Raw genomic sequence first — 20286 nt, forward strand, 5'->3', positions numbered from 1 at the left:
GCAGGCTGGACCTGGTGACTCACCTAGAAAGAAGAGAACACGGCAAAAATGATGGAAGGTCATTTCTGCTTCTGCCTGCCCACTGTCTCTCGACCTCTCACTTGCTGCCTCCGATTGAAGCCAGCTGCCATGCTGTGAGCTGCCCTTGGGAGAGGCCCACGTGGCAACAGCCAGCAACCAGCAAGAAACTGAGGCTCTCAGTCCAACAACCTTCAAGGAACTGAGTCCTGCCAATGACCATCAGAGCGACCTTGGAAGCAGACTCCCCCCAGTTGAACCTCGAGGTGGCTGCAGGCCCCTGATTGGAGCCTGTGAGGGACCTTGAGCCAGAGGCCCCATCTCAGCCATGCCTGGATTCTTGCCCCACAGAAACTTTGAGGTCGTACGTGAATGTTGCTTTAAGCCACAAAGTTTTGGGGTGATTTTTTTAAGGCAGCAATAGACAGTGAAGAGTCTCCAATATTTAAGACATAGTATTTACTGTGTCGTGTCCCGGGAACACGGAGGTGAAAAGCCTTCGAGGGGCAGCCGGTGTCAGGGGGAAATGCGTACGTGTGTGATTGCTGCTACTGCGTTTAGCGGGTGGGCTGGAGCGGGAGCTGCCTCCCTATCCCAAAGGGAGGTATCAGGCAGACTTCCAGGTGGAGGTATCACTGAGCACAGCGAAGTCTGGAAAGGTGAGAGCTTCCCAGCTGACAGAGGCAGGGAGGCAATAGGGAGGGAAGGAAGAGAACACACTTCTCCTGTCCTCCATGGATCTGGGAAATTGTAAGATTATACACCGGGCAGGAGGGTTTTAGGCAGTTACATGCTCGACACCAGAGCCGGTGATTCACCCCAGCACATCCCAAAAGTCTGAGTTAGCAAACTCTTCCTGGCTTAAAGGCTTAAACTTCAGTGAGAGTCAGGGTTTGAGCCCACTGTGCTGGGGCGAGGGCAGTGAAGGTTGCGTAATGGCTTGGCTGCCTTTCCACCAGGGCCAGGGGTGGCCTGTGGGTTGGACATTAGGAATGTGGTCAGGGTCAGAGTAAAGAGGCCTGGGTGCAGGTCGAAATTTGGGACAGGCTGGGGCAGAGGATCGGGGCCCCTCTGCATTCTCCTCTTCACACTGGCCATGGCTTATCTCTTGTAGCTGGGAGAGAGCCAGGCAGATATTATAAGACCCTTCACCCAGGGAAAGCCTAGCAACCCCGAGAGAGAGAGGAAAGAGAGCAAGGCCAAGCCTGGGGAGAGGTCAAGGGTGAGCCAAGAGTTGCAGCCAGTGCTTCCCTGACCCCAGACGTGGGGGGGCAGGGGGCACTATGCAGCAACCCAAACACAGGAGGACGCCTGGCCACCAATACCAGGGCAAGGCAGCTTGGGTTCTAAAGCCAGGCCAACCAAGGAATGGGTTCCAGCTCTGCCTCTTACTGGGCATGCTCTCTGGCCAGGTGCTTCACCTCTGAGCCTCTGTTTCCTGATCTATGAAATGGGGGTAGCAATGCCCACCTCATAGGACTATCGTGAGGCTGAAATGCAGTGTGCGGAGGGATTAGCTCCAGAATGAGGAAGAATAGCCATAGAATAGTGGTTAATACAAAAAGGAATAACAGATGTATGAAGTCCCTTTCAGCCTTCAAATCCTGTGATTCTGAGGGTCCGCTGGCCCGGCCCAAGCACCTTTCTCTTTCTCTCGGAAAAACAAAGCTTCTGCTGGTCGTCTTGCTATTACACGTTCACGGTTTCATTGGATTTCCACAGCCACCCACTTTGCAGTTGACAGGACTGAGTGAGAGCGGAAGGGATTCGTCTAGTCTAACGAATAATTTCCAGCTGTAGTAAAATATACGGAAACATTATGTTTACCATTTAGCCATTTTTATGTATAATTCAGTAGTGTCACCTATAGTCGCAGTGTTGTTCAACCAATCTCCAGAATTTTTCCATCTTTTTTTGTAAGTTATTTGTTTTGAGAGACAGAGAGAGAGAGAGAGAGAGAGAGAGAGAGAACACGCAGAGAGAGGGGGAGAGAGAATCCCAAGCAGGCTCCATGCTGACAGTGCAGAGCCCGATGCCGGACTCAAACCCACGGACCGTGAGATCATGACCTGAGCTGAAGTCAGACACTTAACCAACAGAGCCACCCAGGCACCCCTCCAGAACTTTTTCATCTTGGCAGGACTGAAGCTCTATAGCCATGAAATAATTGACCAATCCTCCCCCGCCCCCCCCCCCCAACCCCTGGCACCCAGCATGCTACTTTCTGTCTCGGTGAATTTGACTATTCTAGATTGGAGCTGTCTTGTTTCTTTCTTTCTTTCTTTTTTTTTTTTTTAATTTAATAAATTTTTATTTTTCAAAACGTACAGGGGCGCCTGGGTGGCGCAGTCGGTTAAGCGTCCAACTTCAGCCAGGTCACGATCTCGCGGTCCATGAGTTCAAGCCCCGCGTCAGGCTCTGGGCTGATGGCTCAGAGCCTGGAGCCTGTTTCCGATTCTGTGTCTCCCTCTCTCTCTGCCCCTCCCCCATTCATGCTCTGTCTCTCTCTGTCTCAAAAATAAATAAACGTTGAAAAAAAAAATTAAAAAAAAAACAAACAAAAAAAAACGTACAGTTAGTGGGATCTGTTCATGCATCTTCGCCAGCAGCTGGGGCATCTCTGCCCCTGGTGTTTCTGGTGGAAATGACCAGAGCTCTGGACTTTGCAACTTGTTTCCTAAGTTCTTCACTAAGGAGTTCCTGAAAGGCCACCCCAGCCAGGGGGCCTCGAATCTTCAGTCTCTCAGAGACGACGGCTGGGGTCCTAAGCTTCTAGTTGGGAACTTACGAAGTTTGGCACATGTCGCTTTGTCACACGAGACCAGGTCATTGAGCGTGTCCCGAACTTTGCCTTTGGACCACTTCTTTTTGGCCTTGCCCCCAGACTTGTTCACTGGGTCTTTGTCTTTCTTGGCTGGCTTTTCAGCATCTTTCTCTTTCTCCTTGGGAGACATTGTGAAGCTCTGAGATCAGCGGCCACCCCTGCAGCCTCGCTGAGATGTTGGACAAAGAGTGGAGCTGTCCTGTTTCTTTCTTTAAAAAAAAAAAAAAAATGTTTATTTATTTATTTTGAGAGAGACAGAGAGAGAGAGAGAGAGAGAGAGAGACAATCCCACGCAGGCTTTGCACTGTCAGCATGGAGCCCGATGCAGGGCTCGAATCCCCAGATCACGAGATCATGACCTGAGCTGAAACCAAGAGCTGGATGCTCAACCGGCTGAGCCCCCCAGGCGCCCTGGAGCTGTCCTGTTGCCTAAAGGCCCATCTCGGTTTTGCTGTTGCACCCTCTGTTCTCAGTGCCAACAGAATGAATTTGGACAGCTAGGGCTGCAGTTCAGGGGAGGCCAAGCTCTACAGGGGTGGGGTGGTCAGGGAAGCCTGCCTGGAAGAGGAGGAGGAGAAAGAGGCCTATACTCCTTGCCCTGGAAGGTAGAGAGGCAGTGGTGATGGTGACTCAGGGATGCTTGTCCCCTGTGGCCTGCCCTTTGGTTTATGATGGCCACCTCAGCAGCACCAACCTTTGCCCCCAAGTGAGTTCCCATCAGATGGGTGGAGACTCTGAGCCACCTCAGGGGCCAGTGGCTTGCCCAGGGGCTGGAGCAGTCCTGCACTTGCAGCCTCAGGAACCATGGGGATAGGGCCACGCAGTCAGTCCTTGCGAGGACCACGACCCTCCTATGGCAAGCTCCAGGAGCCCTGGGGGAAGCCTTTAGAGAGCCGGCTGTGCCGGGCGCTGAGCCTCAGACAGGGCCAGGAGAAGTCCAGGCCCTCAAACGGAGGCCCAGAAAGGCTGGACACGCCCGGTCAGGAGTGGCTGCCAGGGTGCCCGGAGGATACGGAGCAGCTGATTCAAGCCCAGCAAGGAGAGCGCCGGCGGTGGCTGAAGCAGTATCAGCAGGTTTGGCTGAGGGCTGACGGATGGAGGGGCGCCACGGGGGGGGTGGGGGTGGGGGGTAAGGACTCCACCGAGAGGGACCCAGGGCAGCAAAGGCTCAGAGGTAGGAACACATGGGGCCAAGGACCAAGAAGACAACAGAGTTGTCTGGAGACGGGGCTGGAGAGAGAGGTATCCAGGCACCATATTTCAGAGGGCCTTAAAGACTTTTGGGATTTATCCCATCGGCACTGGGGAGTCACGGAAGGTTTTAGAGCAGAGCTGTTTTCAAATGATTAATCTGGCAATGTGCTGGATGGGTGGATTTTGCTGGAGGCAAAGAGATCAGCTAGTAAAACTTCCCCAGGGTTACATCTTGTGTTCTATGCCCCGGAAAGGGGGCATCCTGACCCCCTTGGTGGGACCTTTTGGCTCCTGGCCCCTGCCTCCTTTCTTTTGGAGAAAAAGGTCTCCGGCGAGCAGTGCTCCTGTCTCTGGGGTCTACCACCACCGCGTGGCTGTAGGTGGAACAGCACCTGAAGCCCACCACGCGGCGGTGGGACCAGGACCCTGATCTTGCCTATCCTCGGTCTTCTAGCAGGTAAAGAGAAGGTGGGAGAGCTTTGTCTCCGGCTTCCCTGGTGTGACCTTGAGCCGGCCAGCCTCCCCAGAGCCCCCTCTGAGCACCACCAGCTAAGGATGCCGGAAGCGGCGTCGGCCCCTGCTGCGTCTGGATGAGACGGCCGTGTCTGCCCACCTACCTCTTCGTGGCCCTCTGGACTCCTCTGTGTAGGTTGCTCCTGCCTTCCTCACGTGGTGCACCGAGGCCTCTGCCACCAGCTTACCCAAGGGTCCTGTGATTGCCCCTCCGCCCTGGCCCTCCACGCCAAGGCTGGCTTGCAGTAAAGACCCCAAAAGGGGGCTCAGCTCTGTTTCCTGATGGATTCTGCCATCTGGGCATGGGGGCACCCTGGGACAGTGACATGTACGAGGACCTTAGAAACCTGCCTAGAAATAGGGGTGTCGACACCCCCGGCCCCACACAAGACCAGTCGGGAGCTTCCAGGACAGAGCTCAATGAAGCCAGCCCCACGGCTGAGAGGCTCTGCACATCAGCTGCTCACGCCCCTCCCACCAGGCCCGGCTAGTGGTGGGCGAGGCATGGGCCTCCCTCCTTGACAATGAGCCCCCCAAGGGCAAGGACTAAGTCAGGGCAATCCCCGGTACGGGTACCGGAGCTCTACAGCTGAAAGGCCCAGGCCTGTATATAATCACTTGTATCTTCATAGTATCCCGATGAAGGAAGGGGCGGGGGGAAGCCTTCCCTCCCCGTGTGACAGACGTAGAAACCGAGGCCCAGGGCAGGGAAGAAATTATTGTCTTTGGCACCCGCACCCACTTCCCAACCTTGGGGCTGAACACAGGAATAAAGGTTTCTGCGCTGAAGTGTACGATTTGCCTAGTCGTTAATTCACCTCCAGGCATCTCCCAGCCCTCGCGGGAGGCTTGGCTCAGAATTTGGCCGGATGGTGGAGCAAGGGCACCAGGGGCAGGTCCCCCATGGGTCCCCAGGAGGATGGCTCTTTCCTGCCACTTCTCTTGACCTCACTCCCCAGAGGAATTGTCACCTACCCCTGTGCTGACCTCCAGCCAGCTTTGGGGGGAATGCTTTGCTTTTTGCGTTCACCCTCACGAGGCAGGGCTCACTCTGAGTCCCGGAAAGAGCAAGGACTCATCCAAGGCCACACAGAAGGGAGGGTCTGACCCCAAAGAGCCTGGGCTCTTTGAGAGACACTGACACTTCGGTGGGGTCCCTGAGGCTCTCCTGGCTCAAGCGGACCCAAGGTCAAAGGTGAGGGGTCAGCTGCAAGCATCCCAGCGCAAGGTCTGTTCTGGGATGGTGGGGAGACCTGAGGGTCCAGCCGGACATAGGGGAGGTTCCCTGTCTCCTCAGAGCCCAGAACCCTGGCATGGCTTTGAGGAATAAGAGGGGTCCTAGGGAATTCTTGTCCCGGATGGCCACTGGGATCAGAGACTAGGGTGCCTGGCTTGGAACCTGAACTCTGAGAGCTGACCAGAAGCTTCCAGACCAATTAGTCACAAACTTTAGATGCCTGCCACTCCACCGTCTTGTGCAGTAGCCCCTTGAGTGGCTCTGGGGAACCCCAGGACTCCAGGAAACATGGTTTGTGTCCATAGCCCTGGCAAACCCTCTGGATGGCAAGAGGAGGAAATTGAGGCCCGGAATGGGGAGGTGTCCTCATCGCCCTCTGCAAGTCTCTGCCCATGACCCCGTGAGTCTCACCCTGGCCTCTGTGTTCCAAGGATTTTCTAGCCCAACTCCTTGCTGTTCTCTTACTTGTCATGCTCTGTGACCAGTGTGTCTAGTTACGAGCTTCTGTCATCCACAAGACAGACAGTTCCACGGGGAGCTGGCCTGCTCACCACTAGGACCCCAGTGCCTGGCCCAGGGCCTGGCCCATGCTGAGTACTCAGTAACCTGTTGTTGAGTGAATGAGGCACTGACCCCAGGTCCCCCGCAGCGAGCTGATGGCTGGGCTAGGCCTGCTGCTCACACGGGTCTGGGGCCTCCCACTCAGGCAGAATGGTTCTACCTCAGCCCCATCAGCAACCCCATCATCAGGGAGCACAGTTCCGGGACCCATGGCTGAGGCCTTCACCACAGGCCTTCATATACTCTGATAGATTGTTTCCAAAGATGGCCGCAAGCCTTCATCCCATGGTGCATGCCTGCTTTCATTGTGTCTTTGCCACACCTCCCATCGAGAGAGGTATTCTATTTTCCCTCCCTTGAATCTGCGTGGGCCCTGTGACCTGCTCAGACCAATAGAATGCAATGGAAACAATGCTCTGGGACTTCTGAGCTCGGGTCTTAAGAGGCCTTGCATCTTCTGTTTGTGGCCTCTTGGAAACCAGGTACCATGGAAAGGAGTCCAGGCGATCTTGCCTCTAAAGTGGCCCCTAAGCAGACATGTCCATAGTCCCATCCCGAGAATCTGTGAATTTTGCTGGGTACGGAGAGGAGTCTTTGTAGACATAATTAAATTAAGGATGTTGGGATGAGGAGACCATCTTGGATTATTGGGGTGGGAAGGGCCTAAATCCAGCAAGAAGTTTCCTTAGAGAGACACATATAATGTAAGGACATAGAGGCCAAGGCCATGTGAAGGTGGAGGAAGAGAGCAGAGTGAAATGACCACAAGCCCAGGAAGCCTAGGATCGCCCACAGCCACCAGGAGCCACCAGTAGAAGCAGGAAGGATCCTCCCCTGGAACCTTTAGCACCTCGATCTCAGACTCTGGCCTCTAGCACCGTGAGACAATAAATTCCTACTGCCTTAAGCCACAGAGTTTGGGGAATTCTACAGGAGTGCCGGGAAACTAATACGGTGTGTTTGTGTGATTCTACCTGGCAGAGACTGGTCAGGTCTATAAAAACCCGGATGTGCCAGCGGGGCGACATTTCCCAGCCTTCCATGCAGTCAGGCAGTCAGGTGTGGCCGTGTGGCCAAGCTCTTGCCAGTAGAATATGAGTGGAGCTGGCATTCATGGCCCTCCAGACAGAGCCATTAAATATCCCTGCCCAACCCTCGATGCTTCCCTCTTTGCTCACAGGCCTGCCCAGCGCAGAGGGCCCAAGGGGGCTTCAAGGCTAGGAGATGGCAGTGACACTGAGGCAGAGTCCCCTGTCACCCGTTTGGACTGTGATATGACTGCAAAATAGGCCTTCGTTGTGTTACGCCTCTGATTCGGGGGCCGCTCGTTAGCCTCAAGCCTAGACTGACGATTTCATGTCAACAGTGTGTGGGACCTCGGGGACTGGAAACTCCGAGAAGGCAGGACAATTCTCTTTTTGCTCACTGTAAACAGCCCACCTTGGACAGTGTCTGCCTTCCTGTAGGTGCTCAGGAAACAGTCGTCGAATTACTGAATGTATTGCAGCCAGGACCTGGGGGAGAGCAGGAGTTAACCAGGCCAAGGGAGGGAATACGTGTTTCCGGTGGAGGGAGCGGCCTGGAAAGCCCAGAGACAACACGGTGCATCTGGGAGTGCAAACCATCTGAATGGTCTACGACAGGATGGATGTCCCTGGCTCAGGCTCTGGACATATTTGTTGCCCACGGTCCCTCACCCCACCTCCCGACCTCCCTAGATGCGCCCTCTTCAGGCCCTACCTGACCTGGTTTTGTCTGCTCATGAAGCCTTGGCTCTCATGGGGTGGGCGGGCCACCGGGGAGACCGCTGAGCCTCAGGCCAGGCTCTGTGACTGCCACCCACACACTTGTGCCCCTGGGGCCTCAGTTTCCTCATCCATCAAGGAGAAAGGATAAGCTTGCCTTGTCGGCTTTTGGGGTGGGGTAAGGTGATGGGAGGAGGAATGGGCACCACCCTGAGCTGGGTCAGAGCCACAGTGGGGGCTTCGGTTCAAACAAGATGAGAAAGGGCAGGTGTAAGGCTGTTTCCAGGGGCAGGGTGGGGGGCAACTCCTGAGTCAGCAAACCAGCAGGCCTTGGAGGCTGTTGCCGACCTTGTGGCTCTGAGTGGGGGAGGGTGGCTCCCCTTGGAGGCCTCTCAGACATGGGCGGAAGGGTGACCTGTCTGGAGAGATGACCCTGCCAGCGCAAAAGCCCTAAGCTCTCTAAGGGCTCCACCCTCGGGCCAGCATAGGCCCCAAGGTCACCCAGAGACAAAACGCAGAGAGATTTCGTGCTGCTGCGTTCCGTTTCTGCTGCCCACAAGGGCAGAGCCTGCCAGACCTCTCCCATGCCGTGGGGTCTCAGAGCCAGGAGCCAGAGGGTTCTGGGACCCTTCGGCCCCCCCCCCCCATACCCTGCCCCTCTGTACGCGCTCCCAGAACTGCAGAACACTGTTTCTCAAGTCCTGATCTTTCCATGTGACTTTTGCCCTCAAGGAGCTCACAGTTCTGCTTGAGAGGAAGACAGACAGACAGACAGCGACCAGCTGCTCTGTTTCAATGCACCATGGAGTAGGAGCTCACGGGGCAAGGTGGTGAGGCAGGTCAAGCAGGAGGCCCTGGTTCCTGGACCGGTGTGCCCCTCTGGGCTTGGTTGGACATCTTCCTCAGCTTCCTGCAGCCTCCAGCCATGCCGGATGGGACGAAGCTGTGAGCAGGTGGAGGAGAATATCCTGCAGGAGGAATGGGGCCACTTGGTTGCAGGAGTGGGGAAGGCGACGAGGCAAGCAGGGAACACTGCCTCCCCAAGCACCTCTCAGAGCAAGGACAGCAAATTCAGCTGGAAGGGAGCTCAGAGCCCAACGGATCCAGGCCGTTGATTTTACAGATGAGGAGACAGGCCTTACAGCATGCCGGAACTCTCCGCCCACCCTGGGTGCCTAAAGCCCCTTTCCTCAGGGACTGGGGGGCCACCAAACTTACAGTGTCCAGCCTGTCAGAGGGGCCAGGTTGGGCCCAAGCGCGAGTGTCAAACCTGGGGCCCAAGCCCCTGGCCTGCAACTAACTTGTTGAATATTTTGGGCAAATTATTACCCTCCTCTGTCAAATAGAAGATTCTTTTTTTTTTTTTTTTTTTTTTTTTTGTTTTTTGAGAGAGAGAGGGAGAGTGTGTGGGGGAGGCAGGCTCTGGCTGTCAGCATGGAGCCCGACGCAGGGCTCGATTCCACGAACCTGTGAGATCATGCCTGACCTGAGCCGAAATCCAGAGTCGGACGCTCAACCAGCTGAGCCACCAGGCTCCCCCAATGGAGATCTTGATCTCTTTGTCTCCCGGGGCTGAAGGGCACGTCAAGTGCCAGGCGTGCAAAAGCTTTGCAAATTGTGGCGAAGCTTTGCAAACTGTGGCGCGCCGTGTCCTGAGAAGGAACATTATCGCCGCCCCTTCCTCACCACCCTCAGCGTCAGGACAGCAAAGGACTTACAAGCTCTGTAGCCGAGCGCCCGAGTTAGAAGGCTGGCTCCACCACTTATACTAGCTGGGTAAACTGAGGCAAGGCGCCAACCCCTCTCTGTGCCTTTGTTTCCTCATCTGTTCAATAAAAACAAAACCAGCCCCTCCTCACGGGGTTGTTGTGTTACCCGAGTCAACTCAGGCAAAACACATAGAGCCATTGGTCCTCAGTTCCAGGACGTTCACCTGGCGTGACCCGGGGTGGGTCCCTTCTCTGAGCCTCAGTGGCCTCCTCTGAGGAAGGGGGCACCGATGATAGCATCAGACTGCCCGCTCAACGAAAACCTCAGGACGCCTCATGCTCAGACCCAGTGTGTCCTCAGCTCACCTTGGCCTGTCTGGGCCCTGGCAGGGCCGTGGGCATTGGGATCCAGGGAAGCCAGCCCAGCCACAGACCAGACAGCTGCCCCGGGGCCTCCCAGGAGCAGTGTCTCCTCCAGTGCCAATGCAGGAACGGGTGTGGGAGGAAGGCCTCTCCTCACCACCCCCCTCACCGCCCCCCCCCTCCCCCTGCTGTGGTTGTCCCTGACCTGCGTGGCCCCACCCCCATGAGGCCCGGTCTCCCTTCTCTGAGCTCCAGACACAACCAGTCAGTTCCGAGCGCTGCTCGGGTCAATGGGATAAGCGCAGCGCCTGGTGACAGCCACGCGGGTGAGCCAGCACTGCGGGAGCTGGCTCGGGGAGCAGAGGTGCCCAGAGAAGGGCCAGGTTGGCCCTTGGAGGGCGGGCATCGGGAAGGGCTTCCTGAGGAGTGGATAGCAGGGGGGCGTGCTACCCCTCGGTGGCAGGGCTGGGAAGGGTGCGCCGGGCAGAAGGAAAAGCAACGTGCAAGGGCACGGGGATGTGGCACAGCTGGGCCGTTGGGAGACCCAGGAGGGCCTCAGTGTTCCTGGGGAGCAAGTGGGAGTGAGGGAGGCGAGGACAGGGAGACAAGGGACGAGGCTCAAAGCACTGGCGGTGGAACTTCACCTGGGGACCCGTCACAGGGTTTCAGTAGCAGAGGAAAGAGGGATTAGCTTAAAGATTGCCTGTGGCCACTCCAGCCCAGAGGACGGTGGGGAGCCGCGGGGAGGCGTGCAGATAGACTACGCTCCCATTTAACAGATGAGAGTTTTGGGGCCCCAGTAGAGGGATGGGCGTGAATGGGTCGCACACAGTGAGAGGACCCAGGCTGAGCGCTCTGTATGCCACAGCCTACCTCACCTGTCAGGCCCAGCCCCTCGCCTCTGTGTGCCCTGGCACAGCTCCGCCTTCCGTCTCCTTTCCTCTGCCGGGCCCGCCTCCCCAGCCAGCAGTAGCTCCCAGAGGGCAGGTGCCTGGCCCTCTCCTTCCCAGGGCAGGCTTCAATCCCAGCAGGGTTGTGGGTGTGTTGGTAGGAACGGCTGGCTGCCAAGGAGCCTGGCCACGGGCTGGGCCCCTGCCTCTGCCCCTGGCTCCGGACACCCTCCCAATCTTTCCACGTCCGCCCCCTTCTTCTGCCGTCACCTCCGCCCTGGAGCCAAGCGACCCACCTCTCCACCTTTGCTCGCCCAGTTGCTGCCTTCCGGAACACACACACACACACACAGACACCATACACAGTGGCTAGAGAGCGTGCTTACGTGAAATGTCCACAGACCAGGGGCAGTTGGAAGGCTAGAGTCCCAAGCTGTTCCCTCTGGCCACCACTTCACCTTCCCGTGGCAGAAGGGCCTGGAGACCGGTATAAATGTTCTATGGGGAGGTTAAGTGAGCTGGAGGCTTCCCGGTAGGCTCCCTGCAGCCAGTGGGGTCCCTGGGAGAGGACACTCCTCCTGGCCAGACTTGTAAGTTGCCCCACCATGGACCCAAACTGTCTTTCCCATCATCTGGTCCAGGCTGCCAACTCCAAGCTTTCGAAGCATTCCATAGGCAGGACCAGAAAGCTCAATGGTCAGCATATAAGTCAGGATCCTCTAGAGAAACAGAACCAGTATGTGACATATATACATACAGAGATTTATTATAAAAATTGGTTCATTACAGGGGCGCCTGGGTGGCGCAGTCGGTTAAGCGTCCGACTTCAGCCAGGTCACGATCTCGCGGTCCATGAGTTCGAGCCCCGCGTCGGACTCTGGGCTGATGGCTCAGAGCCTGGAGCCTGTTTCCGATTCTGTGTCTCCCTCTCTCTCTGCCCCTCCCCCGTTCATGCTCTGTCTCTCTCTGTCCCAAAAATAAATAAACGTTGAAAAAAAAAAAAATTGGTTCATTACAGAGGCTACATCTGCAGTTGGCACACTGGAGACTCAGCAGAGCTGATAGTGTCCATTTCAGTCCAAGTCTGGACCTTTTTGTTCTTTTCATGCCTTCACCTGATTGGACAAGGCCCACCCACATTGGAGAGAGCAATCTGCTTTACTCAGTCTACCAGCTCAAATGTTTCTCTCGTCCAGAAACATCCTCACAGACACACGCTGAATAATGTTTAATCAAATGCCTGGGCCTCCCATGGCCGGGTCAAATTACACATGAAATTAACCATTATAGTCAGTGGCTCGTCCCCCACTCTCCATATCCCACCTCCACCAGCTTTTATTTTTAATGTTTCTTTATTTATTTTCACAGAGAGAGAGAATCCCAAGCAGTCTCTGCGCCAAGTACAGAGCCCCACGCAGGGCCCCATCCCACGAACCTTGAGATCATGACCTGAGCCAAAATCAAGAGTCAGACGCTTAACCAACTGAGCCACCCAGGCGCCCCTTCCACCAGCTAATCTTGCTGGCCTCACCTTCAGAATTCATCCAAACTCTGAGCCCTTGCCCTCTCTCTCAGTACCGCAGCCTTGGGCTAAGCCACCATCTCCTTGTGGTTTCCTCACTAGGACCACGTGGTTTCCTATCTGGTGGGCCACTTCCAGCTTAGCCCCCTGTGGTCCACTTTCCACATGCATCCGAGATTATGCCTCTAAAGCTAAAGTCAGAGCCAGTCATTCCTCTCCTCAAAGCTCAGAAATGGCTTCTCTGCTCATGGACAGCAAATCCCATGACTTACACCATCCAAACCATCTGGCTACCTTTCCAATTTGCATCAGGAGGCCTTTCCCCCACTCTCCTTCAGCTCCAATCACACTGACCTTCTTGTTGTTCCTTAAACATATTGACATACCCTCCCACCTCAGGGCCTTTGCACTTACTGTTTGTGATACGTGCAATGCTTTCCTGCAATCTCCGCTTATTAACTGCCACATCTCAGAGGACTCCCCTGACTTGTCCATCTAAAACAGCTCTCCTCACCCCATCCTTCCTCTTGGCACCTTACCCACTTATTCTGGCCAACATAATTTTTTATTCATATTCTCTCTGCCACCAGAATGCCAACTTTACGAGTCAGGAGCATGATATGTTTCATCTCCTGCTGTATCCCCAATACCTTATGCATAGCGGGTGCTCAATTAATAGTTGTTGACGGTCTTAGTGATGATTTTTTGGATTTGACACCCAAAGGTAAAGGAAACAAAAGTAAAATGAAACAAATGGGACTATATCAACTAAAAGGTCTCTGCGCACCAAAGGTAACCGTTAATAAAATGAAAATGGAATGGGAGAAAATACAGGCAAATCGTACCTCTGATAAGGGGTTAATATCCAAAATGCACAAAGACCTCATGCAACTTTTTTTTTTTAATTTTTTTTTCAACGTTTATTTTATTTTTGGGACAGAGAGAGACAGAGCATGAACGGGGGAGGGGCAGAGAGAGAGGGAGACACAGAATCGGAAACAGGCTCCAGGCTCTGAGCCATCAGCCCAGAGCCCGACGCGGGGCTCGAACTCACGGACCGCGAGATCGTGACCTGGCTGAAGTCGGACGCTTAACCGACTGCGCCACCCAGGCGCCCCTGACCTCATGCAACTTAATAGCAAACACAATCTGGTTAAAAAATGGGCAGAGGATCCGAACTGACATTTTCCCGAAGAAGACGCACAGATGGCCAAGGTGGAAGAAAAGCTGCTGGACGTCAGTCGTCATCAGGGAAATGCAAGTCACAACCACGAGAAGATATCAGCTATCACCCACACCTGTTAGAGTGGCTACCAGCACAAAGAAATAACAAGTGTTGGCAAGGATGTGGAGGAAAGGGAACCCACCACTCTGCCCAGTCTCGGGGTCCTTATGAGGGGTCTTCTCTGGATCCTACTTTTCCAGATGGGTGGAAGATCATCTCTTGCTATTCATAATAAGCCCCTTTCAACCACACCTCAAGTCTGTGCCAATGAGGAGACCTTTGGAGGGTGGGGGGCAGGGCTGGTTGCTGGAGGAGGCAGCCATGAGATTAGAGGGTTGGAATTTTCAGTCCAACCTCCAGTCCTCCGGGGAGAGGAGAGGGGCTGGAGATTGAGTTCAATCACCAATGGGCAATGATTTAACCAATCATCCTATGTAATGGAACCTCCATAAACAGGTTCTAAACAAAGAGGGGCGCCTGGGTGGCTCCGTCGGCCAAGCGTCTGACTCTTGACTTCGGCTTGATGGTGATCCCTTGGTTCGTGAGATCAAGCCCTATGTCGGGCTCTACTCTGACAGTGAAGAAACTGCTTGAGATTCTCTCTCTGCTTTTCCCCTGCTTGCATGCTCTCTCTCTCTCTCTCTCTCTCTCTCTCAAAATAAATAAATAAACTTAAAAAAAATCTAAACAATAGGATTCGGGGAAATTCCTGGTTGGGGAGCACATCAAGGTCCTGGGAAGGGTGGCACTCCCCGAGAGGGCATGGAGGCTGCATATCCCTTCCACATACTTTGCCCCATGCTTCTCTTCCACTTGGCTACTCGCCTGTATCTTTTTTTTTTTTTTTGATGGTTTTATTGTCCCCATATAAATGACAGAGTCAGAAACTGAACCCAGATTTGAACAAGCCTGAGTTCTCATCCCCAGGCTATTGGTTAAAATGGGCAGGATAAGGGCTCCTATGTGTCTCAGTTGGTTGAATCAGACACTTTTTAATTTTTTTTAATGTTTATTTTCTTTTTGAAAGGGGGGGGAAGGGCAGAGAGAGAAGGAGACACAGAATCTGAAACAGGCTCCAGGTTCTGAGCTGTCGGCACAGAGCCCGACACGGGGCTCGAACCCACAAATCATGAGATCATGACCTGAGCCAGTCAGACGCTTAACTGACTGAGCCACCCAGGTGCCCCCTGTATCTTTTATTATATCCTCTATAATGAACTGGGGGAAACGTAGTGTTTCTCTGAGTTCTATAAGCCTTTCTAGCAAATTATTGAACTTGAGAAAGAGGGCTGGGAATGCCTGATTTATAGCTGGTCAGTCAGAAGCCGGTGACTACCTATGAATTATCACTGGCTTCTAACATGGGGACAATCTCGTGGGACAGAACCCTTCATCTGTGGGATCTGCGCTGAATCTGAATGGTTAGTCTGAGAACTGAATTGTAGGGCACCAGGTTGGCCTAAAGAGTTGGAGAATTGTGAGGTTTTTTAATGTTTATGTTTTTGAGAGTGAGCGAGCAAGCGAGCGAGAGAGAGACAGAACATGAGTGGGGAGGGGCAGAGAGAGGGAGATACAGAATCTGAAGCAGGCTCCTGGCTCTGAGCTGTCAGCAGAGAGCCCAACACGGGGCTCAAACTCAAGCCATGAGATCACGACCTGAGTCAAAGTCGGACACTTAACTGACTGAGCCACCCACGTGCCCCAGAGAATTGTTTAATGTGAGGGAAAATACACACATTTGGTGTCAGAAATGTTGTGAATATAGAGACACTGTTTTTATTGCAGACGGTTATAAAAGAGAGCTCTTAGGAGACACATGTGGGAGCATTTAGAGGTGAAGGGGTTTAGTGCTTACAGACCATTCTCAAAGAATGTCTATATAGGTGTGTGTGTGTGTGTGTGTGTGTGTGTATGTAAATGTGAATGATAAAATCAATGTGGCAAAGATTGGTAAATCAGGGTAAAAGTGTACCATCCTTGCAGCATTCCATAGATTTGAGGTTTTTTCAAAATGGGAATTTTTTTAAATACCACAATGTAACACGGCAAAAGGACAATATACGCCTCCTGATAGAAGAAACGGTACCACGTATGAAACAATCTTGCCAAAAAAAAAAAAGGTCGAGCCTGCATCTTATGAAACTTCTAGATCCAACTCCCAGTACGATCCCCTGGGGACAGAGAAACATGTTATATGACACCACAGGGCTGCAATCAGCCAAATCCAGGCTATGGTGATCCCTACAGGTCAGACAGCCAACCTTTTTTTCAACAAACAAGTGGCAAAGGCAAAAGGAGATGGAAAGGAACTCTAGAGTAAAAGAAATCTAAAACATTAACCAATCACAGTGTACTATTTAGATACTAATTCAAACTATGTCTTCAATTTTTAAAAATGTTTACTTCTTTTGAGAGAGAGAGCGAAGGAGGGGCAGAGAGAAAGGGAGACAGAGAATTCCAAGCAGGCTCCACACTGTCCGTGCCGGGATCGAACTCACAAACCGTGAGACCATAACCTGAGCTGAAGTCAAGTGTTGGACACCAGAAAAAAGGAAAAAAGGAGTCGGACACCTAAGCAACTGAGCTATCCAGGCACCCCTCAAACTAATGTTTTTAGAAGGACATTCTTGGGGCGCCTGGCTGGCTCTGTCGGTGGAGCATGTGACTCTCAGTCTCAAGGTTGTGAGTTTGAGCCCCACACTGGCTGTAGAGATTACTTAAAAATAAAATCTTAAAAAAAAAAAATAAATGAGGGGCGCCTGGGTGGCGCAGTCGGTTAAGCGTCCGACTTCAGCCAGGTCACGATCTCGCAGTCCCTGAGTTCGAGCCCTGCGTCGGGCTCTGGGCTGATGGCTCCGAGCCTGGAGCCTGTTTCCGATTCTGTGTCTCCCTCTCTCTCTGCCCCTCCCCCGTTCATGCTCTGTCTCTCTCTGTCCCAAAAATAAATAAATGTTGAAAAAAAAATTAAAAAAAAAATAAATAAATGAAAAGGAAGTTCTTTTTTTTTAAGTTTATTTATTTATTTAGAGAGAGAGTGCGCACACGAGTGGGGGAGGAACGGATAGAGAGGGAGAGAGAGAATGCATTTTTTTTTTCATTTTTTTTTTTCAACGTTTATTCATTTTTGGGACAGAGAGAGACAGAGCATGAACGGGGGAGGGGCAGAGAGAGAGGGAGACACAGAATCGGAAACAGGCTCCAGGCTCGGAGCCATCAGCCCAGAGCCCGACGCGGGGCTCGAACTCACGGACCGCGAGATCGTGACCTGGCTGAAGCCGGACGCTTAACCGACTGCGCCACCCAGGCGCCCCAAGGAGAGAGAGAATTCAAAGCAGGATCCGTGCTGTCAGCACAGAGCCCACTGCGGGGCCCGAACCCACAAACTGTGAGATCATGACCTGAAAAGGAAATTCTTTATGAAGTATCTGGAACTTTGAATGTTGGCCAGATATTTGATGTGAATTGTTCCTTTTTTGGGGGGGGGGGGTGAAAATTATATTACAATTATATTAACGGAAAACTCCTCACCTCAGCCTTTAGATTATTCTTGCCTATTGTGGATGAAATGATGCACTATCTGGGATTTGCTTCAAAGGTGAGGGATATGGGGGCTCCTGGGTGGCTCGGTCGGTTAAGCGTCCAACTTTGGCTCAGGTCACGAACTCACGGTTCGTGGGTTCTAGCCCCTTGTCAGGCTCTGTGCCGACAGCTCAGAGCCTGGAGCCTGTTTCAGAGTCTGTGGCTCCCGCTCTCTCTGCCCCTCCCCCACTCATGCTGTCTCTCTCTCTCTCTCTTTCTCTCTCTCTCTCAAAAATAAATGGATATTTAAAAAATTTTAAAGGTGAGGGATATGGATGGGAAATGTAGATGAAGCCGAATCAGCCCTGAGCTGAAGCTGGGGGTGGGGGGTGGGGGGTGGGGGGTGAGGGGTGGAGACTGCCTAATTTTATATTCAAAATTCTGCACAATCAAGAGCTTTGGAGAAGCAATCCTCACTGTAAGCGGTGACTCTGTGGAGGCAGTTCACATCCGTGCACAGCTCTGCAGCCCAATTCACCCCCCAGGGCGTGAGGCTGGCGGGTACGGGGCGACAGCAACAGGCCTGGCAGAGGACCCACAAAGGGCTCTGTCTGATGACAAAGACACCGGTGTCAAGATGAGTTTGAGGGGCGCCTGGGTGGCTCAGTCGGTTAAGCGGCCGACTTCAGCTCAGGTCATGATCTCACGGTCTGTGAGTTCGAGCCCCGCGTCGGGCTCTGGGTTGACCGCTCAGAGCCTGGAGCCTGTTTCCGATTCTGTGTCTCCCTCTCTCTCTGACCCTCCCCCGTTCATGCTCTGTCTCTCTCTGTCTCAAAAATAAATAAACGTTAAAAAAAAATTTTTTTTTTTAAAGATGAGTTTGAAGACTTTGGGCACAATCGTTTCGCAAAACGTGACGAGCCGACAGTGCATGGAAGCCGACGTGTCCGTGAGCTAAAACTGCCGTTACCGTTGATGATGCTGAAGGCGACCCCAGGTGCAGGTTTCCTCACAGCAGAGGACACGGGCTGCTCTTAGGAGGACTCGAGACCCAGAACCCGACCCCAGGAGGCGCAGAGGCCAGGCGGGATGCTTGGAGTTCCAGCCAGGCCCAGCTGAGGTGGGAGGGAACACTTACCTCCGTATATTTGGAAATCTGTGGGCGGTGTTTATGTGCTGGGCAGTCTGGGTCTCTTCCCCTGGGGGTGCTAAAAGCCACGGCCGCCAAAGGGCATGAACTGGAGGCGGGTCAGGAGTGGGCAGCTCGGGGTGGGGCTGAGGGCAGGGCAGGGCAGGCCCAGTGGCTGAGCAATTGCTGCTGACTCATTGGGATCAGAGGTGGCCTGGCCGTGGAAGGGCCTGGGCAAAGCCACCAACTGGCTGGAGGGACTCGGATAAGCACCCTCCCTCTGCACCTTGGTTTCTACACTGAAGCAGTTATGTCCAGTGTCAGACACACCCAGGCACGAATCCTGACTTTGCCACTCGCTGGCTCTGGTGTGGCTTAGTGGCAGGAAGATTCCACGTTCCCTCTGTGAAATGGAAACGATAAGGGGACCAACCTTATGGGTTGTCCTCAGAGGGGGGTGAGGCACGTGCGGAAGTTGGTACGTGGGGTTAGATGCTCCAGGAGCACGCAGCACATCAAAGCCGCGGGTGCCACTGATGCTGTTCCTTGATGAAGGTCCTTCCAGCTCAAAAGAGATTGAACACATAAACCTTCCAGGTAAAAAGACACCATATAATTAACACACAAGAAACAGAGGAATAAAGGAGTAACTTGACGGTGGAAAGCCTGCCAAATATACCCCAAGCGAGTCCACATCAACAATGATAGGGGATGGGGCGCCTGGGTGGCGCAGTCGGTTAAGCGTCCGGCTTCAGCCAGGTCACGATCTCGCGGTCCGTGAGTTCGAGCCCTGCATCAGGCTCTGGGCTGATGGCTCAGAGCCTGGAGCCTGTTTCCGATTCTGTGTCTCCCTCTCTCTCTGACCCTCCCCCGTTCATGCTCTGTCTCTCTCTGTCCCAAAAATGAATAAACGTTGAAAAAAAAAAATTAAAAAAAAAAAAAAAACAATGATAGGGGATGTGACGAAAATGGTACTTTATTTCTGTGGCCTTCCCCTCAAAAGCCTATAGACCCTATGTAGTCATGAGGAAATGGACGTATCCTAATCGAGAGACATTCTACAAAATACTGACCAGTCCTCCTCAAAGCTGCCAGGGCCATTTAAACACACACACACACACACACACACACACACACACAAACACACACAGAAAGTCTTAGAAACTGTCACAGTCAAGAGGAGCCCAACCAAGAAGGCACGGGGACTAAATGTAATGTGGCATCCTGGATGGATCCTGGGACAGAAGGACATGGCTTAGGGGCACCTGGGTGGCTCAGTCGGTTAAGCGTCCGACTTCAGCTCAGGTCATGATCTCACAGTTTGTGGGTTCGAGCCCCGCGTCAGGCTCTGTGCTGAACATCTCAGAGCCTGGAGCCTGCTTCCGATTCTGTGTCTCCCTCTCTCTCTGCCCCTCTCCCGCTCACAGTCTGTCACTCTCTTTAAAAAAAAATTTTTTTAATGTTTATTTATTTTTGAGAGAGACAGACACAGAATGCGAGTGGGTTGGGACAGAGAGAGAGGGAGACACAGAATCCGAAGCAGTCTCCAGGCTCCGAGCTGTCAGCACCAGAGCCCGACGCGGGGCTCGAACTCACGAGCTGCGAGATCATGACCTGGGCTGAAGTCGGACACTCAACCGACTGAGCCACCCAGGCGCCCCATGTCACTCTCTTTTAAAACTAAACATTTTTGCAGGGGGCGCCTGGGTGGCTCAGTCGGTTAAGCATCCGGCTCAGGTCATGATCTCACAGTTCTTGAGTTGGAGCCCCACATTGGGCTCTGTGCTGACAGTTTGGAGCCTGCTTCGGATTCTGTGTCTCCCTCTCTCTCTGCCCC

At 53.4% G+C, this 20286-nt stretch overlaps 1 protein-coding gene and 1 pseudogene across 2 annotated transcripts; one reads left to right on the plus strand and one right to left on the minus strand.

Annotated features, from left to right (window-relative positions):
* Positions 1–2604: 2604 nt before the first annotated feature.
* On the minus strand, positions 2605–18714 carry LOC123601979 (annotated as a pseudogene).
* Positions 3552–5333, plus strand: CD1H11orf86 (chromosome D1 C11orf86 homolog). 2 transcript variants are annotated; one of them, XM_045486003.1, is made up of 2 exons: positions 3552–3916; positions 4494–5333. In XM_045486003.1, the coding sequence occupies exons 1-2, from the start codon at positions 3647–3649 to the stop codon at positions 4587–4589; spliced, it is 366 nt and encodes a 121-aa protein (XP_045341959.1). In that variant the 5' UTR covers positions 3552–3646; the 3' UTR covers positions 4590–5333. The 2 variants fall into 2 exon arrangements, with proteins under 2 accessions (XP_045341959.1, XP_045341958.1); XM_045486002.1 differs by having other exon boundaries at positions 3561–3916; positions 4491–5333.
* Positions 18715–20286: the final 1572 nt, after the last annotated feature.

This window comes from Leopardus geoffroyi, chromosome D1 (genome assembly GCF_018350155.1).
Source record: "Leopardus geoffroyi isolate Oge1 chromosome D1, O.geoffroyi_Oge1_pat1.0, whole genome shotgun sequence".
Classification (NCBI taxonomy): domain Eukaryota; kingdom Metazoa; phylum Chordata; class Mammalia; order Carnivora; family Felidae; genus Leopardus; species Leopardus geoffroyi.

Coding starts and splice junctions, on each gene's coding strand:
- CD1H11orf86 (XM_045486002.1), top strand. CDS start 3,647: ATGGGGATAGGGCCACGCAGTCAGTCCTTGCGAGGACCACGACCCTCC. Junction 3,917..4,490: donor GGCTGAAGCAGTATCAGCAG/GTTTGGCTGAGG, acceptor TCGGTCTTCTAG/CAGGTAAAGAGAAGGTGGGA.